General features: G+C 42.0%; 1 protein-coding gene across 13 annotated transcripts in view; it reads right to left on the bottom strand.

Moving 5' to 3' along the window:
- Window positions 1-24,202, bottom strand: part of REPS2 (RALBP1 associated Eps domain containing 2) — a 353,324-nt gene that overhangs the window by 241,657 nt on the left and 87,465 nt on the right. For all 13 annotated transcript variants that reach the window (XR_008290030.1, XM_053202117.1, XM_053202118.1 and 10 more), the window contains exons 6-8: window positions 14,178-14,316; window positions 7,348-7,411; window positions 4,357-4,499 (exon numbers count right to left, since the gene is read on the bottom strand). Coding sequence is in view for 12 of the 13 variants with exons in the window: in XM_053202117.1 (XP_053058092.1) it covers window positions 4,357-4,499; window positions 7,348-7,411; window positions 14,178-14,316 (346 nt within the window). In the remaining variant the exon portion in view is untranslated. The remainder of the gene's footprint in view (window positions 1-4,356; window positions 4,500-7,347; window positions 7,412-14,177; window positions 14,317-24,202) is intronic.

The raw sequence follows: 24,202 nt of genomic DNA, 5'->3' as shown, positions 1-24,202 counted from the left end.
CCCACCTCCACCAGCGTCTGAAATGCCAACTTCCCTCTGTAGTAAAGTACTGGCCATGACTAACAGCTACTCAACTTGTACAGTTGAGTACAAGCACCTTAAATTGTTCATTTTCTTACTCTGGTTTGAATTTCACTGATATCAGGTAGGGCAAACCGTGGGCCCTGGCGATTTGTCTGACTAAACTAGGGGGTCTCATTTCCTTGGTAAAAACTCAGCAAAACAACTTTCCAAGTACCATTCTGCTATCTGGCCACAAGAGCAGGTTTAACCAAGATGAGATTTCTGTTTCTAGCTTACCAATCAGTGATGTGTGTAGAATTACACAACTAAAGCTTTATCATGAGCGGGTCTTGCTACGTAAAAAGGTAACGCTTTCAAAAACTACAAATGCCATCATTAACTACTAAATCTCTTTCTAGCCTGTCCCTATCTCTCCAACTCCACTTGTCACCTCCCTAGTGACAGGCCCTGGGGTCCTGACTGGACTGCTCCAGTAACCTGGTCTTTCAGTTTGCACCCTTGCTCCTCAAAACCTGCTCTCCAGTCAGCAACCAGCACGATCATTTCCAACAGCAAATCTGATTGGGGCACTTCCCTGCTTAAAACCCATCAGCGTCATTGCCAGTGATTTGTTCCCTACCTGCCCCTTCAGCCTCATCCTCAGCCCCTCCAGGCCCGGCTCCTTGCACTCCAGCCACTGTGGCCTCAAGTCTCCATGCCTCCGACGCCCCAAGCTGCCTCTCAGGGCCTCTGCAGTAGATCTGCTGTCCCCTCTGCCCACAGCCTACTCTTCCCCCTCCTTCACCTACACAGCCCTTAGCTCACCCTTCACATGTCAGCTCAAATATTTAAGGAAGCCTTCCCTGAGGTGACGCACCCTCTTGCTGCAGCTGAACTTCCCCTTCATAGCACCTACCACTGCCTCCAATTTACAAGTACGTGAGTTTGTTTAACATCCATCCTCTAACTGCCAGCAAGTTCCATGACAGTAGGAACACTCTTCTGAACGCAGCATTCTGACCACAAAGAATAACACAGTGCCTCTCACATAATTATTTTTAACAAACTCTATAGTAAAAATCTATACCAGAATCCACCCAGTCACCCAGACAGGAAAATATCAAAAGGCCCACGGGTAAGCTATCAAATAACCAACTTTTCCTTCCAACGGTGCCCTTTCATTTTCACTGTTAGGGAAAAACTCAGACACAACAGTTTGTTTCATTATTTTACTGAAAACAAGCTTGTGTAATTATAAATGCATGATGGTATCAACCAAATTTATACTCTTCACCAACCTTGTTGAAAACTGGATTACATTTTTGTAAAAGACTGAATGTAGGCTAATCAGAAAAAAAGTTGGAACAGGAACTAAGCTTTTAAAAAAGCCAGGTGGGATGGGGCCCCTGGGTGGCTCAGTCGGTTGGGCGGCCAGCTACAGCTCAGGTCATGATCCTGCGGTCTGTGAGTTCGAGCCCCACGTCGAGCTCTGTGTTGACAGCTCAGAGCCTGGAGTTTACTTCAGATTCTGTGTCTCCCTCTCTCTCTGCCCCTTCCCTGCTTGCTGTCTGTTTCTCTCTCTCTCTCTCAAAAATAATAAACATTAAAAAGAAACAGGTGGGATACCATAAAAATGAACCCCCAAAATGAACAGAATCCCTCATATTTTGCAAAGTCTAAAAGCACAGAGAAAACCTAGACAGTTCTGGCCATTTTCTTGAGCTGTATATAAAGATAAGCATGAGTGATAAAGCATTAAAAAGTTAACTGCTAAAACCCTCAGGGTTTGCCTAAAATATACCATCACTGAGCCTGATGAGGCTTTAAGAGATCTCTCAGGTTTTTTGTTAGAACTATATAATTATTATTTATGATTAATCCCACAAGCCCTGGAAATGATGTGAAGTCTTTGTTTAATTAAAGGGTATGTCATGGGTTCCTCAGTTGTTGCTGTATAAATACGTGTTGACAGCCTCCACCAAAGACCAGGAACAAACAAGGGGCTTCATTCCAAACGAAAGGAAGGTGCCTCTTGACTGGCACTCTATTTTACAGACTCCACCCCCCCCCACTCCATAAGCAAGACAAAAGCAGTCATTTGCAGCAATAAAGGAATCAAAATGCTACTTGACTTCCATTAACACACTTTTTGCTCAGGGCTTTCAGATTTTTTTAATTTTTATTAGTGATTCCCACCAACAGGGCAGGAGGGTTCCCGTTTTTTTCACATCCTCACCAGCACCTGTTGTTTGCTGAGTTGTTAATTTTAGCCACTCGGGGGAGAGGGGAAAATGGGAGATGGGCATGGAGGAGGGCACTTGCTGGGATGAGCACTGGCTGTGGTATGTAAGCGATGAGTCACGGGAATCTACCCCTGAAACCAAGAGCACACTCTATACACTGTATGTTACCCAACTTGACAATTAATTAATTAATTAATTAAAGGTGGGCCAAACAATAAAATAAAATAAAATAAAATAAAATAAAATAAAATAAAATAAAATAAAATAAAATAAAATAATTTTTGTACCTGGGGGGTAGGGGGGGCAAGGTAAAAAAATTTTTTTATTAGTGACTTTTGAAACAGTCTGTGAAATACTTGGATATCTACAAAGTGACTTGTCAAACAAGGAGTCCCGACACCTGGCATAGGTTCCATGGCCAGAGGGCATCACAACAATACAACAGCATTAATCAAGACCCAAAAACAGAAAGCTAAGTGTGGGCATGGGAGAGAAAGCTACCCAGGACTCTCCCCAGGGCTGACAATAGGCAACAGTGATGTATTAAATATAACTAAATAGCCCTGGAGCAGACCTTGGCCCTCTGGTTAGCTGTTCACATTAGAGGGAGACAAAGTCCCATGTGGCCCTGCTCCCAGGAGAAGGGGCTCCTGGATGACCCTGTACTGACTTGGTTATGAAACCTGTGCAGTTGCCAAGATTGTTAGTGCTTCTTTGCCTCAATCCAAAAGAAACAAAGAGAAAAAGGAAAAGAGAGAGAGGGAGAGACACCGAAGAGGAAATGGAGCAGTGTGTCACGGTGCCCAACTGCAAACTAGTTCCTGGGGACCCATGAGGGTCTCCCCCAGCCTGGAAGGAAGGGTATACGGCCTGCTGCGGTCAGAAAGCAGCTGCTATTAGCAAAGTCTAAGCTCTTAAATGAGTAGTAGTCTCTACTCTTTGAACGCTCCCGTGCATACATTTTATGAGGCATTTGGGAAAGATCCCAGAATAATGGGTCACTCTTCCCCCACATGTTTACCTGCCATTGGCACCAGCCACATACTTGCTCTCTTCCCTTTGGTTGGGCCTTGGCCCCCTCACTACCAAATACAGAAAATGACAAACTTTTTATTTAAAAGTCAGAGAACCCAAGACTGACTTAGATTAGTCATTGGCCACTTTGAATATAGTGTTGTTATGAGGGGACAAGACATGATAATCTAGGGCCTTTACTAGATCTAACCACAAAATTTACACTCTATTAATGACTAATCACAGTTTCTTTAGACATTGCTCCTTCCTGCCAATAATCATCCATGACTAGCTCTCATGTTTTTAAGAGACCTTCCCTAAAGAAAGGTTACTGACAGTACCAGTTGTTTCTGGACCCTTTCAATGGAAGCTATACTTCTCTGAGTAACAGAAATTATATCATTGCCCACTGCCTTTGAAAAGGGCAAGAGACAATTTTCCAGTCTTCCAAAAGAATGGATAAAAATGTTAGACTCACCATGACTCTTTCTTATCAAAAGGGTTTGGGGGTAATAGCTTTATTAAGGAGAAAGACAAAGAGCTCTATTCCAACCTTGTGGTGTGCTGGGATTTTCTATCTTTATCTGATTGCAGCTACATGGGTATATACAGATGTAAAACTTCATCAAGAGTACATTGAGATTACGGCACTCGGCACATTTCATGGCATGTAATTTTTAACTTCTTCATTAGGTATAAGAGTTCTATTCCATTGCCCCAAGCCACTTGGGGACACTGGGGTGTACCTAAAGATGCCAAATCAGAACTTGGCTCTACAGGAAGATGTTCCTGTTCATTTTGTATCAGCTGAGAGGTTTAGTACTTGCCTACTCGGTAATTTTCACAAAAGGGTAAGGGACTGATTCAAATCCATCCAGAGAGCACCAGAATAGGAGTAACAGATAACTCACACTTTACCCACATCATCCCTATTACTCATATTATAAGTTGTGAGAGTCTAATATCAGTTAAAGGACAGTTACTTTAGATACAAAGGACTCTGCAAAGTACCTGGATACCACCTTAAGGCACAAAAGGTTCTTATAACGTCTGGATGGAAAATGCCCAAGGTTTAGGATTTATGATGAGGCCTTACCTGCTTGCAGGTACTCTGTCTGCAGAGTCGGAGGCAGGCCCTCTGGCAGCGGGTAGCCGTTTTTCCGGGCCACAATGAGATGAAACGCAGCACAGAACTCAGGCAGGGTCAGGGCTCCATCACAGTCAGCATCACTCAGTTCCCTAAATACAACATGTCACAAGTACCTAACACGGGGCTTAGAGGAAAAGTTACTCAGCCTCGTACACGCAAACACAACTCCCAAGGTCGCTGGGGGTGGCCCTGCAAAGTCCCCAAACTCCTATGAAATCTCAGGGGGCACTTGGGAGGACAAATGCTGATCAAGAGCGCTGGCACCAGTGGCCCTTTGTAAACAAGACTTTACACTCCTTGGGTTCTGTGGGAGGTCTGTTTTACAACACCGAGCACATGAGACAAGACACTAGAGCACGAAAAGGAAAATAAGGCCAGTTGGTTGAGAGTCGTTCGATAACCGGGCGGCATGAAGAGCTCCAGACCCGGTGCCCACAGTAGTCGAAGGAAGGGCTGACCTCGGCCTGTGTCGTTGTCCCAGACGTTATACACATACCTGGGCCCACAAATAAGCACTTGGGTTTCCAGCTTTAAGGAAAAACCTTAAAGTTTTTAAGTCACATAAATGTTGTACCAAAAAATTTGCTTGAGAATTCCCTCCTGGGAAAATACAAGTAAGTTCAATAAACACTGGTTAAATTAGGTTTTCAGATAAAACTAGCAACTTGGGAAGGCTGGAAGCAGATAAGACAGCAAGGCAGAAAGGAAGAGTCTTGAAAAGGCTTATCTTTGCTTCATTGTTTCCCACTGAAAGGCACAGAGCTATTTACTCAGCCCAAAACAAACCCATTTGCCAAAGTAAGACACCATAAGCTCAACTAGTCTCGTAGATGTACAGAGATGCCATATTTGTGCTGGGACAAGTAAAGAGATAGGATATAAACCTGCGCTGGCAAGGTGTCACTATTCCAAAGAAGTACAGAAGGTAAGCTCCCTAACTTTCCTTTGGACCATTCACAGCCTCCTCCCCTCAAATATTTAGAATGAGCCAGCCCTGAAGGAGCAGCCCCCCCCCCCCCCCCCCGCCCCGGGTGAGAAGTCAGGGAACTGTTTCAAACGCTGGGTGGAGAGAATACCGTTCAGCTTTTGCAGATATGTCTCAACAAAAAGATAGGAGGCCTCATGCCAATAATGTTAAAACTGGGAATTCTGCCAAAAACAGAGTGTATTCTTTTCAAAATGATAATTTCTTTTTTTCCCCTAGCTTTAAAATCTAATATAAGGCTTGTCGTAAAAAAGAAAAATTATGCTAGAATATACCGCTGAAGAACCTAAATCCAGCTCAGGATCCCAGATACATTGGCATGCACAAATGTTATTGCAATAGTTTTCCAATAAAACGCACAAAACATGACAGGCAATTTTAAGTCCTACCACGATTTCTATAAATCCTCATGAAAAAAGTCTTACATAAATATTCCAGTGTTTTAATTATATATCTACAGCAGCACGGTCTCCCACCCAGGCTTGAGGAAGAAGAGCCCACACACAGCTGGGAGTTTAGACAGGCAGCAAGCGTTTTCGTCCACACAAACCCGCCATCTGGACCGTCCCCACACGGCCCTTCTGGAGCCCGGCCGCGGCCTGCGTGGCAGCAAGGTACAGGGCACACCACAGCCGCACATCTGAATGGGGGCCCAGCTGATACACACCAGCCAAATTTGTGAAGCTCGGAGGCAGCTAGAAGAGCCATATTTGACTTAATTCCAAAACATTTGTGGGCCTTCTGTTCACCTGGCCTCATAAGATATCATTAAGAATAGCTTTTCGAGATCCTCTGGTTACTTGCATCATATTGAACAGAAACATCCAGAAATACAATTCACGAGACGGAAATGCTCATGGGCCCACACAATTGTTTAGACAGGAAAGGCATCTAGAGGAGGATAATAATTGGGAAATTCATTTTTAAATAACAGCTAATAGTTACAATGCAGACTATGTGCCAGACACTGATCATTATGCTTCTCATACAAGTTAATCTTCACAGCAACAAAAATCTTAAGTTCCATTCACTCTCTAAGTCTGTTGAAAAAAAAATGCAAGGATAAAGAAGACGTGGTATATAAATGATGGAATATTACTCGGCAATCGAAAAGAATGAAATCTTGCCATTTGCAACAACGTGGATGGAATTAGAGTGTGTTATGCTAAGCGAAACTAGTCAGAGAAAGACAAATATCCTATGACTTCACTCATATGTGGAATTTAAGTTACAAAACAGATGCACATAAGGAAAAGGAAGCAAAAATAATATAAAAGCAGGGAGGGGGACAAAACAGAAGAGACTCTAAAATACAGAGAACTGAGGGTTGCTGGAAGGGTTCTGGATGGGGGGATGGGCTAAATGGGCAAGAGGCATTAGGGAGGGTACCTGTTGGGATGAGTAGTGGGTGTTATGCATAGGGGATGAATCACTGGGTTCTACTCCTGAAATTATTACTGCACTACGTGCTAACTAACTTGGATGTAAATTAAAATAAATAAATAAGTAAGTAAATAAATAGGAATGGGAATTGGTGAAACACCCCAAGGGAAGATGCTCTTTAAAATAAATTCATTTAGGGGCGCCTGGGTGGCTCAGTCGGTTGAGCGTCCGACTTCAGCTCAGGTCACGATCTCGCGGTCCGTGAGTTCGAGCCCCGCGTCGAGCTCTGGGCTGACAGCTCGGAGCCTGGAGCCTGGAGCCTGCTTCGGATTCTGTGTCTCCCTCTCTCTCTGCCCCTCCCCCGTTCATGCTCTGTCTCTCTCTGTCTCAAAAATAAATAAACGTTAAAAAAAATTTTTTTTAATAAAATAAATTCATTTAAAAAATAAATACATAAAAATAAAAAATAAAAAACATTCAAAAGATAAGACTTTCCAAATGCAAAAGTAGAAACTAAGGGATGGGTATGTAATGACAGTATGATACTATATGGCATTAATTGTACTTACCATATGTAGGAGAGTTCTGGAATGGAAAGCTTTGATTTGGTGAAGAAGTTCTTGGCCACAGAACCTGCCAAGAAAGCCACTGTTTAAATAAATCATTAATTACTCATCTAGAGCAGCTTTTATAGTTACATGTAAATGAATCACCATTGTTTCATTCAGCAATTCCTACCATATAACAACAAACATAACACTTATTCATCAAAGCAACTATAAATCATATGACTAAAAACAACATATTAACAGCTTTTAAAAGAACATATAAATTAGGGGCGCCCTGGTCGCTCAGTTTGTTAAGTGTCCGGCCCTCGATTTCAGCTCAGGTCAGAATCTCACAGTTCATGAGATGGAGCCCTGTGTCGGTCTCTGCACTGACAGCGCAAAGCCTGCTTGGGATACTTCCTCTCTCTCTTTCTCTCCTCTCCTCTCCTCTCTCTCCCCCCTCCACCCTCCCTCTCAAAATAAATAAACTTAAAAAAAATAAAACAGAGCAAAAAGAAGAAAATTAACACCATTAATCTCATCACACAAAGATAAAACAGACATTTTGGTAAAGACTTTGGTGAGATTTAAGATCTCTTGGTGGCTCTTTGAGAAACTTCCAGGAACCTCTTGCTACTTTCTTTATTCATCACAAATTTACCAGTATCAGTTGAAATCGGGTAATTCCATTTTACATGTTACACTGCTCCAGGTCCCAACTGCACTTAATGTTAGACGCATCCTTATTGAGACAGAAATTTTTATGGCTAGACCCACCCTTATTGAGACAGAAATTTTTATGGTTTCAGCTCTCAGACCAGTTTCAAAATTCAAAGGCCTCAATTCTAACACAAAGAACAGTTAAATCAAAGCCTCAAGCTCTAAGCCGATAAAGTCAAAAGTCCTTGGCAATCTCAAGGCTTCTAATTGGCCTTAAAACAATGGATTATAATGTATCCTAAAGCAGACTTATTTTCCTTTGATAGATTATTATGGATCAAAGGCAAAGTGCCCTACTAACCAATGAGCTTTCTCCCCAAAAGCATCCTGGAAATAATGCTGACATAGGATTGTTGGCCATCGACGTAGCCACCTTGTGTCAAACATTTGCAAGAAATGTCTTGAAAGCCTATTTACCAGCTATTTTATAGATATAAAGACATTCTCCCCTCAACTCAGTCTTCTTTTTCCCCCTTAATATCCTTTCTTCAAATCACACTAGGTCCAAACCCAAACAAGAGACTTGGCCTGGTCTTCAGACAGTACAGAGGGTGTTCTGCCATGGTGTCCCGAAGAGATTAGGTAGGGCCCACTGGGAAGCTGACAGCTAACAAGTTCAGTTGTACCCTGGCTGCCGCCTGCCAGAGGAGGAAACTGATGAGAGCCCACGTGCTCCCTTCTTTTGGTGCTAAGAGAAGTTCCATCAGTGAACCAGAACCCTCACCCCAGCCCCACTCCCAGCCAACTTAGAAACCCCAAGCCAGCTTCCTTTCCTTGCCCTTTCCAGCCATTTTCAGACCTGCTGTGAAGCCTGATATGGCGCAAAAGAGAGAGAGGTGAGTCTTTAAAAAGCTGTCAGCAACCAAACATCAAAATGTGGATTCAGACTTTTTACTGCAAGGAGTCTCTAAGCCCAGTTAAAACACACACACACACACACACACACACACACACACACACACAGCTATATATAGCATTGATATATCAGTGATAAAATGTTAACATACTGAATAGATATAGACCTTTAAAAAATAAAGACCAATAACACAATGTAAAAACAGGTAGAGCTATGACAGTTCACAGAAATAGAATCTAATTGGCCATTTTTTTTTTTAAAGTAAACTCTACCCCAAGATGGGGCTTGAACTCACGGCCCCAAGATCAAGTCACACACTCTACCAACTAAGCCAGCCAAGCATCCCAATTGACTCTTAACCATATTTTTAAAAATTCAATATTCTTCATAAGAGTTCTATAAATTTGAACCAAACACAGGATTTCTTGTCTATCAAATGGAGGGAAAATACAAAAGTAGGTAAACATGTTGTGATAACAAGACTGTGGGAAAACGAGCATCTTTTACGATGCTGGTGCGATGACAACATGGCACAAGCCTAATGAAGGAGTGTTTTCCAATGTCTAGTAAAATCACACTACCCAAAGATACACTGACAAAAATAACAAAAATGAAGAAAGACATGTGCAGAGGGCTATTCACAATGGAAATATGTATCATAGCAAAAGACTACAAATAATCCCAAAAGAGGACCAGTTAAAAAAATGATTGCATATCACACAATCTAATAGTACACGACTATAAAAGGGGATGGGAAATATCTCTACATGCAACTATGGAATAATCAGCAGGACATAGGGTTAAGTGGAACAAGCAAGGTGGAGAGAAGTACAAATACTATGCTATCATTTATCTAACAAAAGATGAGAGATAAGAATATACACATACACATACATATATGAATTTGCTTTTACTCTTAAAAACAGATAAACCATTAAAAAGGGAGCAAGAAAGGAAGAGAGGGGATAGGAACAGAAGCTAGACTTTGTTCGTCATTTTTGTAGATTCAAATTCAGAACTGTGTAAAAATTTTATGTAAGTATAAAACTAAATTTCAAAAAGCACGATCCCTAAAAACTGAAATCAAAACAATTAAAACTGGGGGCATCTGGGTGGCTCAGTTGGTTAAACATCCAACTTCAGCTCAGGTCATGATCTCGTGGCTCCTGAGTTGGAGCCCCATGGCGGGCTCTGTGCTGACAGCTCAGAGCCTGGAGCCTATTTCAGATTCTGTGTCTCCCTCTCTCTCTGCCCCTCCCCTGCTCGCTCTCTCTCTCTCTCTCTCTCTCTCTCTCTCTCAAAAATAAACATTAAAAAGCATTTTTTTAACAATTAAAACTGAAAAGAACAAAGTTGGAGAACTCCCACTTCCTAATTTCCAAACCTACTACAATACTCAAGACAGTGTGGTATTGGCTTTAGACTAGACAGTGGAAATCAGTGGAAAAATATTAACATCCAGAAACAAACCCTCACATTCATGGTAAACTAAATTTTGACTAGGATGCTAAAATAATTAAATCATGGGAAGAATCTTCCAACCCCCCCCCCAAAAAAAATGGTGCCAGGACAACTGGATATCAACATGCAAAAGAATTTGAATTGAATTGAAATTTGAATACCTACCTCATATCATACACAAAAACACAAAAACTAACTCAAAATGGATCAAAGACCTAAAGATAAGAGATAAAACTCTAATATAACAGAGATATATAAACTCTCTAATATGAGATAAAACTCTAACAATACACCTTCTTAGAAGAAATATAAATTTTCATGACCTTGGATTAGGCAACGATCTCTTAGTTATGGCACCAAAAGCACAATCAACAACAACAAAAAATAGATAAGCTGGACATCAACAGAATTAAAAACGTATGTGCTTCAAAAGACACCACTAGGAAAATAAAAAGCCAAGCCATTGATTGGGAAAAAATATTTCCAAATCAAGTCTGATAAGGAACATGTATCGAGAATACAGGCATACCCCATTTTATTATGCTTCATTTTACTGCACTTGGCAAATACTGCATTTTTTACAAATTGAAGGTTTGTGGCATCCTTGTGTTGAGCAAGTCTATTGGTACCATTTTTCCAAAAGCCTTTGCTCGCTTCGGGTCTCTATCACATTTTGGTAATTCTTGCAATATTTCAAATTTTTGCATTATTATATTTGTTATGGTGATCCGTGATCAGTGATTACAACTCACAGAAAGCTCACAAGATGGTTAGCATATTACAGCAATAAATTATTTTTAATTAAAATATGTATATTGGGTTTTTTTTAGATAACATGCTATTGCACACTTAACAGACTACAGTATAGCGTAAATATAACTTTTATATGCACTGGGAAACCAAAAAATTTATTTGACTTGCTTTATTGCAATATCCACTTTACGGCAGTGGTCTGGAACCAAACCCTCAATATTTCCGAGGTATACCTATATGGAGGAACTCTTACCGTTCAGTATTTATTTAAAATGGCAAAGGATGTGAATAGACATTTCCCCCAAACAAGATCTACAAAGGGCCAATAAGAACATGAAAAGATGTTCAATGTCACTATTCATCTGGGAAATACTAATCATAACCACAAAGAGATACTACTTCGCATCCACTAGTGAGACAGGAGGGAGGAAGACAAGTTGACCAAAGCAAAGCCATTGTGGTTTTAGGCTGACCCTTAACCTAAAAGTCAGCAGGTAATAAAGAGAGTCACAAGATCTGACTCGTGGGAGACCATAAGACCCTACTCCCTCTGGCAGTAAAAGCCACAAAGGCGAGACATTCCTAAAATTGCTCCCTGTGGGTCATTTCACAACTGTAAGACAATGGAAAAACTAACCACTCAGTGTAAATGATAAACCCAAAGCTAAAGAGTAAGCCCCTTCTTATATAGTCAACTAATTTAAAAACACATAAAACACTTTCTTAGATGCAAAGGCGGGGGGGGGGGGGGGGGGGTCCTCTTCCTCACCTGAGAGAAGAGACAGCTATTTTGTCTGTGAAGTAGCTCCTTTCTTACTTCTATACTTAATAAATTTGTATCTCTTTCTCTAAACAGCCCGCTCCTGAACTCTTTCTCGCCCAAAGCCAAGAGACCCTCATGGCAAGGGGCCTGAGGCCCTCCCTCTTGGAGTCTCAGCCCATCTGGTATGACTAGGATGGCTGTAATCAAAAGACAAACAATAAGTGTCGGTGAGGATGTGGAGTAACCGGAACCCTCACATGCTGCTGGTGGCAACGCAAAACGATGCAGGCACCGAGCAACACAGTCTGACTGGTCTTCCGATGATTAAACACAAAGTTACCATATGGTCCAGCAATTCCACCCCGGGCTATACATTTAACAGAAATCAAAACATACATGCACACACCAAAAAAGTGCACACGAATGTTCACAGCAGCATTATTCTTAATCGCCAAGAAGTGGAAACAACCCAAATCAAATGCCCGTCAACTGATGAATAAATAAAATGTAGTATATCTACACAGTGGAAATTATTCAGCCATAAACAGCAGTGAAGTTCAATGAAGTTCTAGCACACAGTACAACCCGGATAAACCTTAAAAATATTATGCTAAGTGAAAGAAGTCACACACAAAAGACCACACATTATACGATTTCATTTATAGGAAAAGCCCAAAATAGCCAAAACTATAGAGAGAAAAAGTAGTTTAGTCATTATGGAGGGCTGGGAGGGAGAGAAGGAGTGGGGAATAATTGCTAATAAGCAGGTGGTTTGTTGGGAGGTAATGAAAGCGTTCTAAATTTAGATTGTGAATATATTCTGTAAACACTAAAACCACTGAACTGTACACTTCACAGGAGTGAATTTTATGGTATGCTAATCTCAATAAAGTTGATTTTTAAAAGAGGCATCACCTAGCTGCAATATATGAACCCCTCTGACCTCGAACAAATTCAACTATTTTTAAGGCACTGGTGAGACAACCAGGGAAACAAAGACTTGGGGACATTAAGGAAACATGTTTCGCATTTTTTTTAATGTGTGCCCATGAATTGCAGTTATGTTTTTAAAAGAGGTCTTTCTTATCATTCAAGATACATCCTGAAACATTTTCAAATGAAACGATCTGGTAATGGCTTCAAACTCATCTGCGCTGACAGAGTATATATAGACAAAACAAAATCACTGGTGCTGTGTAATAGGTACATAGGGATTCGTTATACTAGCCACTCTAGCTGTATCCGTACTTGAAATTCTGCAAAATAAAAAGGTTAAAAGAAAATAAAAACACTCCTAAGAGCTACCATCTGTATTTGTCTAATTATTGGCATACATTGTGAAGAAAGTCACTTAAGCAGCGGGTAAGGTCAGCAAATGGTCAATGTGGGTTTCTGCTTATTTTTTTTTTTAAGCCATGTTGTCAACATTAATTTGCTCTATCTACAATATTGTGCTTTCAATAAAGCTTTTACCAACCAATCAGAAATGGTGTCTGAATTTGTACAAGTATATTTCAATTACACACCTTATTTCTCGAGAGAAAATTAGTCTTAGTCCACATTCAGTATGTCAGGTTACAATTATGGAGGGCATACTGTTATTCTTCAAAATTGAACTATAAAAAAAAGTTTTATGAATTTTTCTTCCAGGCTCTACTATTTCACTGTTTGTTTAGTCTTCAGCCCAGTAAAACATAGGCACACAGGAATTAAACCAATTTGTCTCAGTTTGAATTTTACAGGAGAAATCAATGGGAATACATATTTTGAAGACAACCCAGAAGAACAGACATGTGGACATAAAACTGCTGGCCAATTTTCCTCCTGTATTTTAATTTCTCTCAGAAAATCCCGAGGTAAAAGACTTGAGCCAAAGGAAACAAGCATGAATTTGGACTTCTAAAGCGTACGTGACATAAAGAGACTTGTGACGCTAACTCTTTAGAAGGCCATGCTACATCTTGGCTCTAATATGAAGAAGCAATTAAAGGTGTCACCTTGGTGCCACAGTCTATCATTTCAAGAAGTGCCCCAGCTAATAAGGCACAGGTCTAAACCAGGTTCCCCCAAATTCCATTTAACCTCTTCGAAACAGAAACGTAATTTTCTAAATGTCATTGCCAAGTATTTTTCTGCATGGCTTATAGTTGATAAGAAATTCAATCTTAGAGGAAAACAAACTGGAATCACAAAAGGCTGTCACATTCGTTTTGTGCGGACTCTTTCTCAAGATGTGTACTGTTATGTGTGTGAGACAATGATCTGGGACCCAGGTCTTCACCCATCAGACTCCATTACCTGAAATGAAGGAGCTCGGGTCAGGCTGAAGGGATCGGAACTGATTGACATAGTACTCGCGCTGTTCTTCTGTTATCCTCCAGGGTTCATCTGGGTAATTACTGTTGTTATCCTGCGGTTCTCTCTCCACGGAAAAGGACTTTATAAAAAATAAATATGCAAATGCTCAGAGAATTTGTCTTTAGCGAGATGAAGTAGAAATATTAAACGTCAGTAAAAGTTACGCGTTATACTTATTTTTTCCTCAAGAGAATAAACACCTTGTAACTAGGACGTAACGAGAACATAAACTTCTGAGGGGCAGACAGCATGCTTTATACGTTTCTTTGTATACCTCAAAGTTGTTAACAGGACTGAGCATGAAATACTGAGTACTTGGTGAGGGACAAAAGTTTTTCCAATGTGATGAAGAGAGAGTAAAAAGGACGATCATTCTTTTCTTTTCAATTTTTTTTAATGTTTTATTTATTTTTTGACAGCGAGAGACAGAGTGTGAGTGGGGGTGGGGCAGAGAGAGAGGGAGACACAGGATCTGAAGCAGGCTCCAGGCTCTGAGCTGTCAGCACAGAGCCCGATGTGGGGCTCGAACCCACGAGCTGTGAGATCATGACCTGAGCCGAATGAAGTCTGACGCTTAACCGACGAGCCACCCAGGTGCCCCAAAAGGATGATCATTCTTACCTTCAAATATTCACCACATTTTTACCCTTTCAGATTAGCTGAGTAGACAGCAAAATAATCTAGATTCCTTTTAAACCATTTTTAAAAATCTACAAAAGCTATAACCACGTCATCTTTTTTCTGAGGCATTCCCGGTGTATAAATCTGGGAATCCAAAGTTCCAATTCCAATGCCACCTCCGCAGGTCCTACTCGAGTGGCAAGTGAGGATCACAGAACCTCTCGTTCTGCATTTGTGAACTGGGAATAATGCTCCGAAACGGATCTAGGTAGAGAACAACCGCTCCTGACCACAGCAAACAGGATGACACAACCAGGGGTGCATCCGACCTGCCACTAGGGGGCATGCAAGGCAAATTTGAGGATTTAAGGATACAGACAACCGGAAAAGTAGTTCAGGAGAACACAAGACTATAAGAGGCAATGAGGAAAGAAGCACAAGTGGTTCCATCCCTCCCATCCACCCTAAGGCTAAGGAGCTACTTGCCAAGGGCCACCTCCATGGAACCAAGAGGTGAACACAAGCAACGTGAGCCTTAAGGACAAAAGCAGACTAGGAAAGAAGAGATATTACTGCCAATAAAGCCGCCTGCTTCTGAACACACTATCAAGAAATTAAACATTAGGAGAGCATTCTACTCACTATCCCTAGAAAAGACATCCAACCATCTCTGCACCCTTCCTCCCACCCCAACACACACACCCCCCACCCCAGCAAGTAATTCTTCCCAGGGACACCCAGCTCTCCTCTCCTCTGGGGCCTCTCAGAGAGGAAATGAGATTATAAAATGTTGAGCTGTGATATAACCTTGAGATGTCATCTTTAAAGTTTTCATTTAACAGGTGAATTTCCACTAAATGTAAATCAAACCATTTTTAAATGCCCCCCGAAGCCACTGATCATTAGTTAATACCTTAAATTCATAGAATGCTTTCGAATTTACCAAGGACTATACACACCTATCTCATCTGAGCATCTCAAAACCTCTGAAAGGTAGACATAGCAGGTATTATTATCCTTTTGCCAGATGAAGGAATGAAGACTCAAAGAACTCAAGGGATGAGCACATATCCTTCATTATTTTCCATCAGCATCAATGCATTACTGCAGTCAGCAAGTAACTGCCCTCCACTTTATCTATTGTTCAAAATCAGCCTACTCTGTATCAGGACTTTTCTAAATTGGGCTGCTTCCAAATTGTTTTCAGAAACCCCTAACATCCCGGTAATAATACAAATAAAGCAAGAAAGGCCACAATTCAGTCTAAGCACCCAGTGGACCACACAATTTTCCAAAACACTCCCACCAAATTCAAGTGCTCCACACTAGCACTTTCTGAACATGCCCATATGACCAGGTTCCAGGGGCAAAACCCAAGGTAGAGGGCATTGGCATGCAACGGATTGGGTTCCTGGCCAAATTACAATGTGTAGAGCTCCCGGGAATGCTGCCCTTCTGGGTAGCACTGAAAGAAACAGCTGGAGTAAAGGTATCTATCTAAAAAGCTGGGCACGGACCAGACACAAGAACAGATGTTTACGAGTGAACAATTAAGTGGACAGAGATGGTTCATGAACCCGGCAGGACACGGTTGGAGAGCTCTACCCACTGCCACCCTGCAAAGGAAGGCACAGAAATCTCTGTGCTGGGTGTTGGCCGCTGCATTCCTTGATTCTGACACAGAAGCTACTATTTCCCTACCATACACTCCTTTCCGCCTGGAACTGAAGCTGCCGTATCCAGTTGTTGTTATGTGAGCCCACGTTTGTTCTTTCTCCAATCCCAGGACCACCTGCTCACTCTATTTCCTCTCCCACATTAACTCACTCCTGACTGGCATCAGTAGCCTCTTAGCAGGTGTCAAGTCTATTCTGCCAGCAGGAAGCAGGAACAGACAGGAGAAGTGATGATTCCTCTGCTCAAAAGCATACAGAGACGACTTGTTGCCTAATTTAAAAAATGTACCTCCTCCACGCAGCCTTCAGGGTCCTTACAATTCCTCCTCCTCCTCGCTCACTCTCAGCAGGCATCTGCTCACTCTTCGTAGGTCAGATGTGTACCTTCTTCCCAGCCCATCCTTTCTCTGATCTCAGCCTATTATCCCCAGCCTCTGAGCCTATTACTCAAGTCCCAGTGCCCCCAAGGGCCCGCCAATGTACCTGCCAGGCCCACAGCTACTGCAGACGGCACTGCCCATCCCCCAGCTCTGACACAAAGGCGGGCCTGGCGGTTATGTGTGTACCATGACACCCAGCTCACACCTGCTCTTGCCCAACTGAGTCCAAGGAAGCAGGGGTGGGCACACAGTTTCTGGCCTCTGGGATGCTGTTGCATAGAAAGCTCTACTCTAGCAAGGAAAACTTCAGCTGTATGCTCATTACTGGGGGTGTGGATAAGAAATATGAAGATCAACAAGCACAGAAAGCAGACCCTGAGCAGATACAGACAGGCCATGAGGCACAGTGACAGCCAGAACCAGCAGAAGCAGAACCCGTGAGGTAGAGAAGTACGAAAAAGAAAAGGAGGGGAGGATGGCGGTTGGTAGCCAAAAGATAAGCGGATAGTGAAGAAAACTCAAGGAGACTAGGGCAAGTCCTGTTAATGGCAAAACAAGCACAAATAACCAAGAACTCCCACTCCTCTGGACCAGGGGGCCACTCCCTGTCTCTCATTTCTTAGATTCGTGAGAACTCCGACCCTCCTCCATTTCAAGAAAACTTAAGCTGGCAAGGAGAGTTCCTGCTCCCTCAAACCAAGAAGGCCTCACAACAAAGAGAGAGGGCATATGAACACTGTATAACCCGTGCAGAACACAGTGTGGCCCTCCTCCTGGCTTGCACTAAATGTGTTCACCTACCCCATTCTCTTTCCCCTTGCTTCCCACTGCATGGTTTTAACTGATTTAATAAACCAAGTAATTAGCCATCTTTAAAAATATGAATTCTTGTAAGTGCCACACAGTGTGAACATTTCAAGTGCTCTTGAATATCATCACTCGGGTTTCAACCTGGAGGACCACAACCGTATCATGTACTCCTTTATTCTATGTACAGTCATTAGCAGGTACATCACAGATACCAAAGAGCAGTGTGAGATCCACTGACTGATGCACTCTAGTAAGTTCAGGTGTATGTCTTATATTAAAAGAGGTGCAGAAATACTACTCTGTGCTGTGCTTAATGAAAGAAAACCTAGGAGTCTATTTCATACTTAAAGTTTCAGATCTATCAAAAGAAGTCCATGTCTATCTTCCTGTAGTTCGTCCATGGTCTCTGATCTCTATGGGGAGTTCTCACGTTCCATATCCATTAAGTGAGTGTTTCAGGGCCAGGTGACGGTATATGGAAGGGGTAGATGACATTCCACATATTCTTAGGCTGAAACAGTCTAAAAGAAAGCTGATCTACAAGAAGCAAAATGATTTGAACTTTGCTGCAGGAGGTGATCTACTCATTCATTCATTCAACAGATACCTGCTGATCATTAAGTATATTTCAGACACTAGAGATTCTGGCTACCCTGTTGGGCCAACAGATTCTTTTTTTTTCAAGGAAGGCTAGAGTTTAACCAGGGAGAAAGACAAACAGGCAATCTCAAAAACAGTGAAGGGTAGTCTAGAACTTTTCTACTCCAAGTACAGTCTCCAGACCACCCACATCAACATCACCTGAGGACTTACTAGAAACAGAGAACCTTGGGCTCTACCCTACATCTGGTGAATCATAAAGTTCCAGAGTAGGACCCAGGAATCTGTGGTGTAACAAGCCCTCTAGATGATATGAAGCACACTCAAGTTTGAGAAGCCAGGCCATAGAACAAGCAGGGCAAGACAAACAAAAGGAATAGCATTTGTCAAAACTCCAAAAAATGAGAGAAGATGGCCATCTTCTGAAATTAGCTCAGTGGGCTACATGTAGAGAGAAAAGATTGCTGGTACAAAGTGGATGTTAGTGGAGTTGCCTCAAGGTGCTCCAGACAGCAAGCAAGGCCCAGATCATGAAGGCCCAGGTTGAGAGGTACAGACTGTATCTAGAAGGCAATAGGAAGCCACAGATAAGTATTAAACAGGACAATGAAATAATCAGATGTCAGTTACAGAAAGATCACTTCAGTGAGGAGAATGGAAGGGGAAACACTAAAGGCAGGAAGACAAGTTAAGGCCACATGAGCAACCCTGGCCAGAGGTCAAGATGGGCCAGAGTTAGGGAGAGGATGAGAGGAGTCAGGGAGGAAAAAGCCATACGGCCATGACCAGAGGAAGGCCCACTCCAGCAGTGAGATGGCAGCTAAGGACCCCTCTGTCAGCGGCTCGAGGGCCATCTTGCTGCAGGACCCAGATATCTGCACGCAACATCTCCAAACGAACCCACAAGTCAAGTGAAACAGTGGGCACAACTTGACAAAGGTCTGAGAAGTCAGCCACCTAAGAGAGAATGTCGAACTGCAAAGGCTGGAAGAATGGAGAAATGGGGGTGGATAAGCTAAGGAGGCTCGGGCTCCCAAGCAGAAGCCAGAACCAGGCAAAGCTCCACTCATGCACGCACCCTAGGAGGCCTCTCCCAGTTCAACTCCAGCGATTCTGTTGGCTGGGTGGAGATATTTGCGAGTTGGTGCCAATTTTGAGCTCTGCCAGCGTTTTTAAGAAAAAATAAAAGGAGAGAGAAACCTTCCACATCTGTCTGCTTAAGCCACATACATATGGTCCATTATGCAGTTTCTCTAGACACAGGAGAATTAGATTTGCTTGTATTTAAAACATTCAAACCCTTAGTTTCGTTTCAAGTGAAATGCAAATATTTGGCACTACAAGTTATTATCTCCGGGGAAAACAGGCTGTTTATAATGAAAGAGACTTCAAAAGACTCATTAAAAAGTAATACTATTAATAAAATCCCAAAAGGTGACATTTACCCCTGAAGTATCTTAAAAATCAAGCACAGTTGAATAACATGAATTGCAAGGAGGCATTACAGGGAGAATTTACAAAGGGCGTGTATATTGTTTCAACCACAGAACATTTCTGTTTAGAATATAATCTCACCCTGGAGGCATCCTGTAAGTGCTGCCCAAGAGTCCAGCCATTTTTCACCTGAGGATGCAATGATCTCATGCCAGTGTCCTTCTGGTACCTCGGTAAACAAACCATCTGGAGTAGCAAAAGCTCATACAAAGCCCACAGTGAATATGTGAGAACACCTCACCTACTGACAATATTTTGGAAAGAAGATGGCCATAGTGCAACCACTGATCAAAACACGATTTCATGAGCAAAGATGTGAGAAGACTCAATCACTCAATCACCCCTAACGAGAAACCATGGTTAACAGGCTGGTGAGACCAGACGATAGCCCGAGTGAATACTGATCTGCCTAAGGAAAGATCACGGCCACTGATCAGCCACGGGGCTGAGGCAAAAGAAGAGTCATAGAGGCAAATGACAGCCACGCTGATAGGTGGGATCATGGCAGCTGTCCTCCGATCATTTACACCACACGAGGCCTGGTACAGAAGTACCAGTGAGTGGCTGTGGTTGCCCACCCCACAATGACATGTTCTACCACACCCCCTGCAGTGAGCTGCAGCCACATGACTGAGTTGTAGCCAATGCAATGTGAGCACCAGTGACCTGCGCCATTTCCACATACGGTTAGCACCCTGTGGCACTCTATGCTAGTCCACAAGGGCCGCTGCATGGGGGATGGCACAGCGAAAGGACAGAAGGAGCACTGCTGCCTGAATCACCATGGGGAAGAAAGCTGCCTACCAATCTGTTAGAGGAGTGAGAAATACACCGACGCACTGAAATCATTAAAATGTGGGGCATATTTGCATAGCAGCTGTTAGTCGAACTATCCTTCAAGCAAGGCCCAGAGAAAAGGCAGGCCTGCCCCATCTCAGTGGCACAGCCATTCCTGCAGTGACAATGGAAGGATGAGGCTTTGTTTTGTAATCTGACCACCTAAAGACAGGAGACAATTCTGAGCCCACACAACTTTATAACTTGTCCCCGCAGATGACCTATAGGGACAGCCAGAGTGTGGATGCAGCCATCTTTCTATGTCTGGTTAATAGGAATTTATCTTTTGTGGGTTTGAAGGAGGCTCCCAGGGAAGATGTACAGAGTAAAAAGAAGAGAGAGGTAGGGTAAAGCTGTGGGAAAACTATTAAATGAGGAACAAAGTAAAGGAGATGGAACTCAACAATTTTGTTTCGAACATTCAGCCGGTTCCCCTGTATGATACCCTACAATCCTATTTATATTCTGTCTCCCACCCCGCTCTCACTATAATAAAAGGTCGATGAGGGTGGGAAAATTGGTCTATTCTGATCACCGCTATATCGCCAGCACCTAGAAAAGTACCTATGCTCAATAAATGTCTATTCAATGAGTGAACAAGTAACTGGACAAATGGTCAATTCCAATCCAGAGACAGAAAGGTTAACCTGAGCTCTCTCTCCTATGATGATGAGAGCCGAACTTTATATGCATTTACCAAATAATGTCGCCTAACAGTGTAAAGGCTGGGCCCTCTTCCTGACCTATGAAATGAGAAGGAAAAAATTCTCTTTTTTTCTTTTTCTTTTGAGATAGTTATAGATTCACAGGAAGTTGCAATAAATAACTTCTGGTTCTGCCTATGGAGACGTTAGTTAAAATTAAATCCTAACAGAGCAATTTAACCTTATCAGTTTCTTCATGGAAATAAATCCATAAAGATGCAAAACTCGCTCAGGGATCTAATTTCAACAGCTTAGGAGGTTGATTGCTAAAGTGTAGGAATCTGAATCTAATGAGCAACACAGAGTTGCTGCTTATTAAGATAAACTAAATTTTAAAAGTAATCACCATAGACATAGTGCTTTGCTAATTAGGTGCCAGGCATTATAAGCATCCAATACATGTGACCTGTTTTCATCTTCACAAAACCCTGTGAAGTGGATTCTGTTATTTCCATATTGCAGAACAGGAAACTGAGGATTAGGGAAGGGAAGTGACTTACCAAGATCACACATATATATTAAAATGGTAAAGCCAGAACATGAGCAGAGTTGTCTGTACTCTTTCTTAATCAGCAAGCCCTATGGCTCTCCCTGTCTTATCCATCTATCCTGTAACATTACCATTTCCTTTTAAGAAACACCCTTACGGGGGGCGCTGGGTGGCTCGGTCGGTTGAGCATCCAACCTCAGTTCAGGTCAAGATCTCACAGTTCATGAGTTCAAGCCCCACATCGGGCTCCCTGCTGTCAGTGTGGAGCCTGCTTCAGATCCTGTCTCCCTCTCTCTCTGCCCCTCCCCCACTAGTACTCACTCACTCTCTCTCAAAAATAATAAACATTTTAAAAATCAACCTCACTACTCTGAAAACTATAAAACACTGACAAAAGAAATTCAAGATGATGCAAAGAAATGGAAAAATATTCCATGTTCATGGGAAGAACAAATACTGCTAAAATGTCTATACTACCCAAAGCAACCTACAGATTTAATGCAATCCCTATCGAAATGCCAACAGCATTTTCTGCAGAGCTACAAAAAAACAATCCTAAAATTTGTATGGAGCCACAAAGACCCTGACTAGTCAAAGCAATCTTGAAAAAGAAAACTGGAGGTATCATAATTCCAGACTTCAAGTTATATTACAAAGCAGGAATAAGTAAAACAGTATGGTAATAACATAAACATAGACAAATGATCAATGGAATAGAATAGAAAATCCAGAAATAAACCCATAATTAGATGGTCAATTAGTCTTTTACAAAGGAGGAAAGAATATACAATGGGAAAAAGACAGACAGTCTCCTCAACAAATGGTGTTGAAAAAACCGGACAGCTACATGCAAAAGAATGAAACTCAACCATTTTCTTTCACCATACACAAAAACAAACTCAAAATGGATTCAAGACTTAAAACGTGAGACCTGAAACCACAAAAATCCTAGAACAGAACACGGGCAGTAACTTCTCTGACAGCAGCCACAGTAGTATTTTTCTAGACAGGTCTCCTGAGGCAAGGGAAATAAAAGCAAAAGTAAACTACCATGACTACATCAAAATAAAAAGTTTCTGCACAGCAAAGGAAACCATCAACAAAACCAAAAGGCAACCTACAGAATGGGAGAAAATATTTGCAAATGATATATCCAATGAGGGGTTAATGTTCAAAATATATAAAGAACTTCTACAACTCAAAACCCAAAGAACAAATAACCCAATTAAAAAATGGGCAGAAGACATGAATAGAAAAGACATTTCTCCAAAGAAGACATCCAGATGGCCAACAGACACATGATAAGATGCTCAACATCACTCATCATCTGGGAAATACAAATCAAAACCACAATGAGATATCACCTCACACCTGTCAGAATGACTAAAATCAAGAAGACAAAAAACAAGAGTTGGAGAGGATGTGGAGAAAAAAGGAACCCTCCTGCACTGTTGGTGAGAATGCAAACTAGCACAGTCACTGTGGAAAACAGTATGGAGGTTCCTCAAAAAAATTAAAAATACAACTACCCTACAACCAAGAAATCACACTACTGGGTATTTACCCCCCAAAATACAAAAACACTGATTCAAAATGATACATGCACCCCTATGTTTATCGCAGTGTTACTGATAATAGCCAAATTATCAAAGCAGCCTGAGTGTCCGTCGATACGTGAATGGGAAAAGACGTGTTGTGTGTGTGTGTGTGTGTGTGTGTATGTGTGTACATATGTGTGTATGCAAACAATGGAATACTGCTCAGCCATAAAAAGGAATGAGGGGCACCTGTGCGGCTCAGTCAGTTAAGCATCCAACTTCGGCTCAGGTCATGATCTCATGGTTCGTGGGTTCAAGCCCTGCATTGGGCTCTGTGCTGACAGCTGAGAGCCTGGAGCCTGCTTCAGATTCTCTGTCTTCCTCTCTCTCTGCCCCTCTCCTGCTTGCACTCTCTCAAAAATGAATAAACGTAAAAAAAAATTTTTAAAGGAATGAAATCTTGCCATTTACAACAACATGGATAGAGCTAAAGAGTATAATGAAAAACAAATTAAGTCAGTCAGAGAAAAACAAACACCATGTAATCTCACTCATATGTGGAATTTCTAGATTTTTTTTAACGTTTATTTATTTTAAGAGAGTGCAAGCGGGGGAGGGACAGAGAATCCCAAGCAGGCTCCATACAGCGTAGAGCCCGATGCAGGTCTCGAACCCATGAACTGTGAGATCATGACCTGAGCTAAAACCAAGAGTTGTACACTTGACCAACAGAGCCACCCAGGCGTGCTCACATGTGGAATTTAAGAAACAAAACAAACAAGCAAAGGAAAACAAAAATAAAGACAAACCAAGAA

This window comes from Acinonyx jubatus, chromosome X, assembly GCF_027475565.1.
Source record: "Acinonyx jubatus isolate Ajub_Pintada_27869175 chromosome X, VMU_Ajub_asm_v1.0, whole genome shotgun sequence".
Classification (NCBI taxonomy): domain Eukaryota; kingdom Metazoa; phylum Chordata; class Mammalia; order Carnivora; family Felidae; genus Acinonyx; species Acinonyx jubatus.
This window is presented reverse-complemented; position numbering and strand designations above follow the sequence as displayed.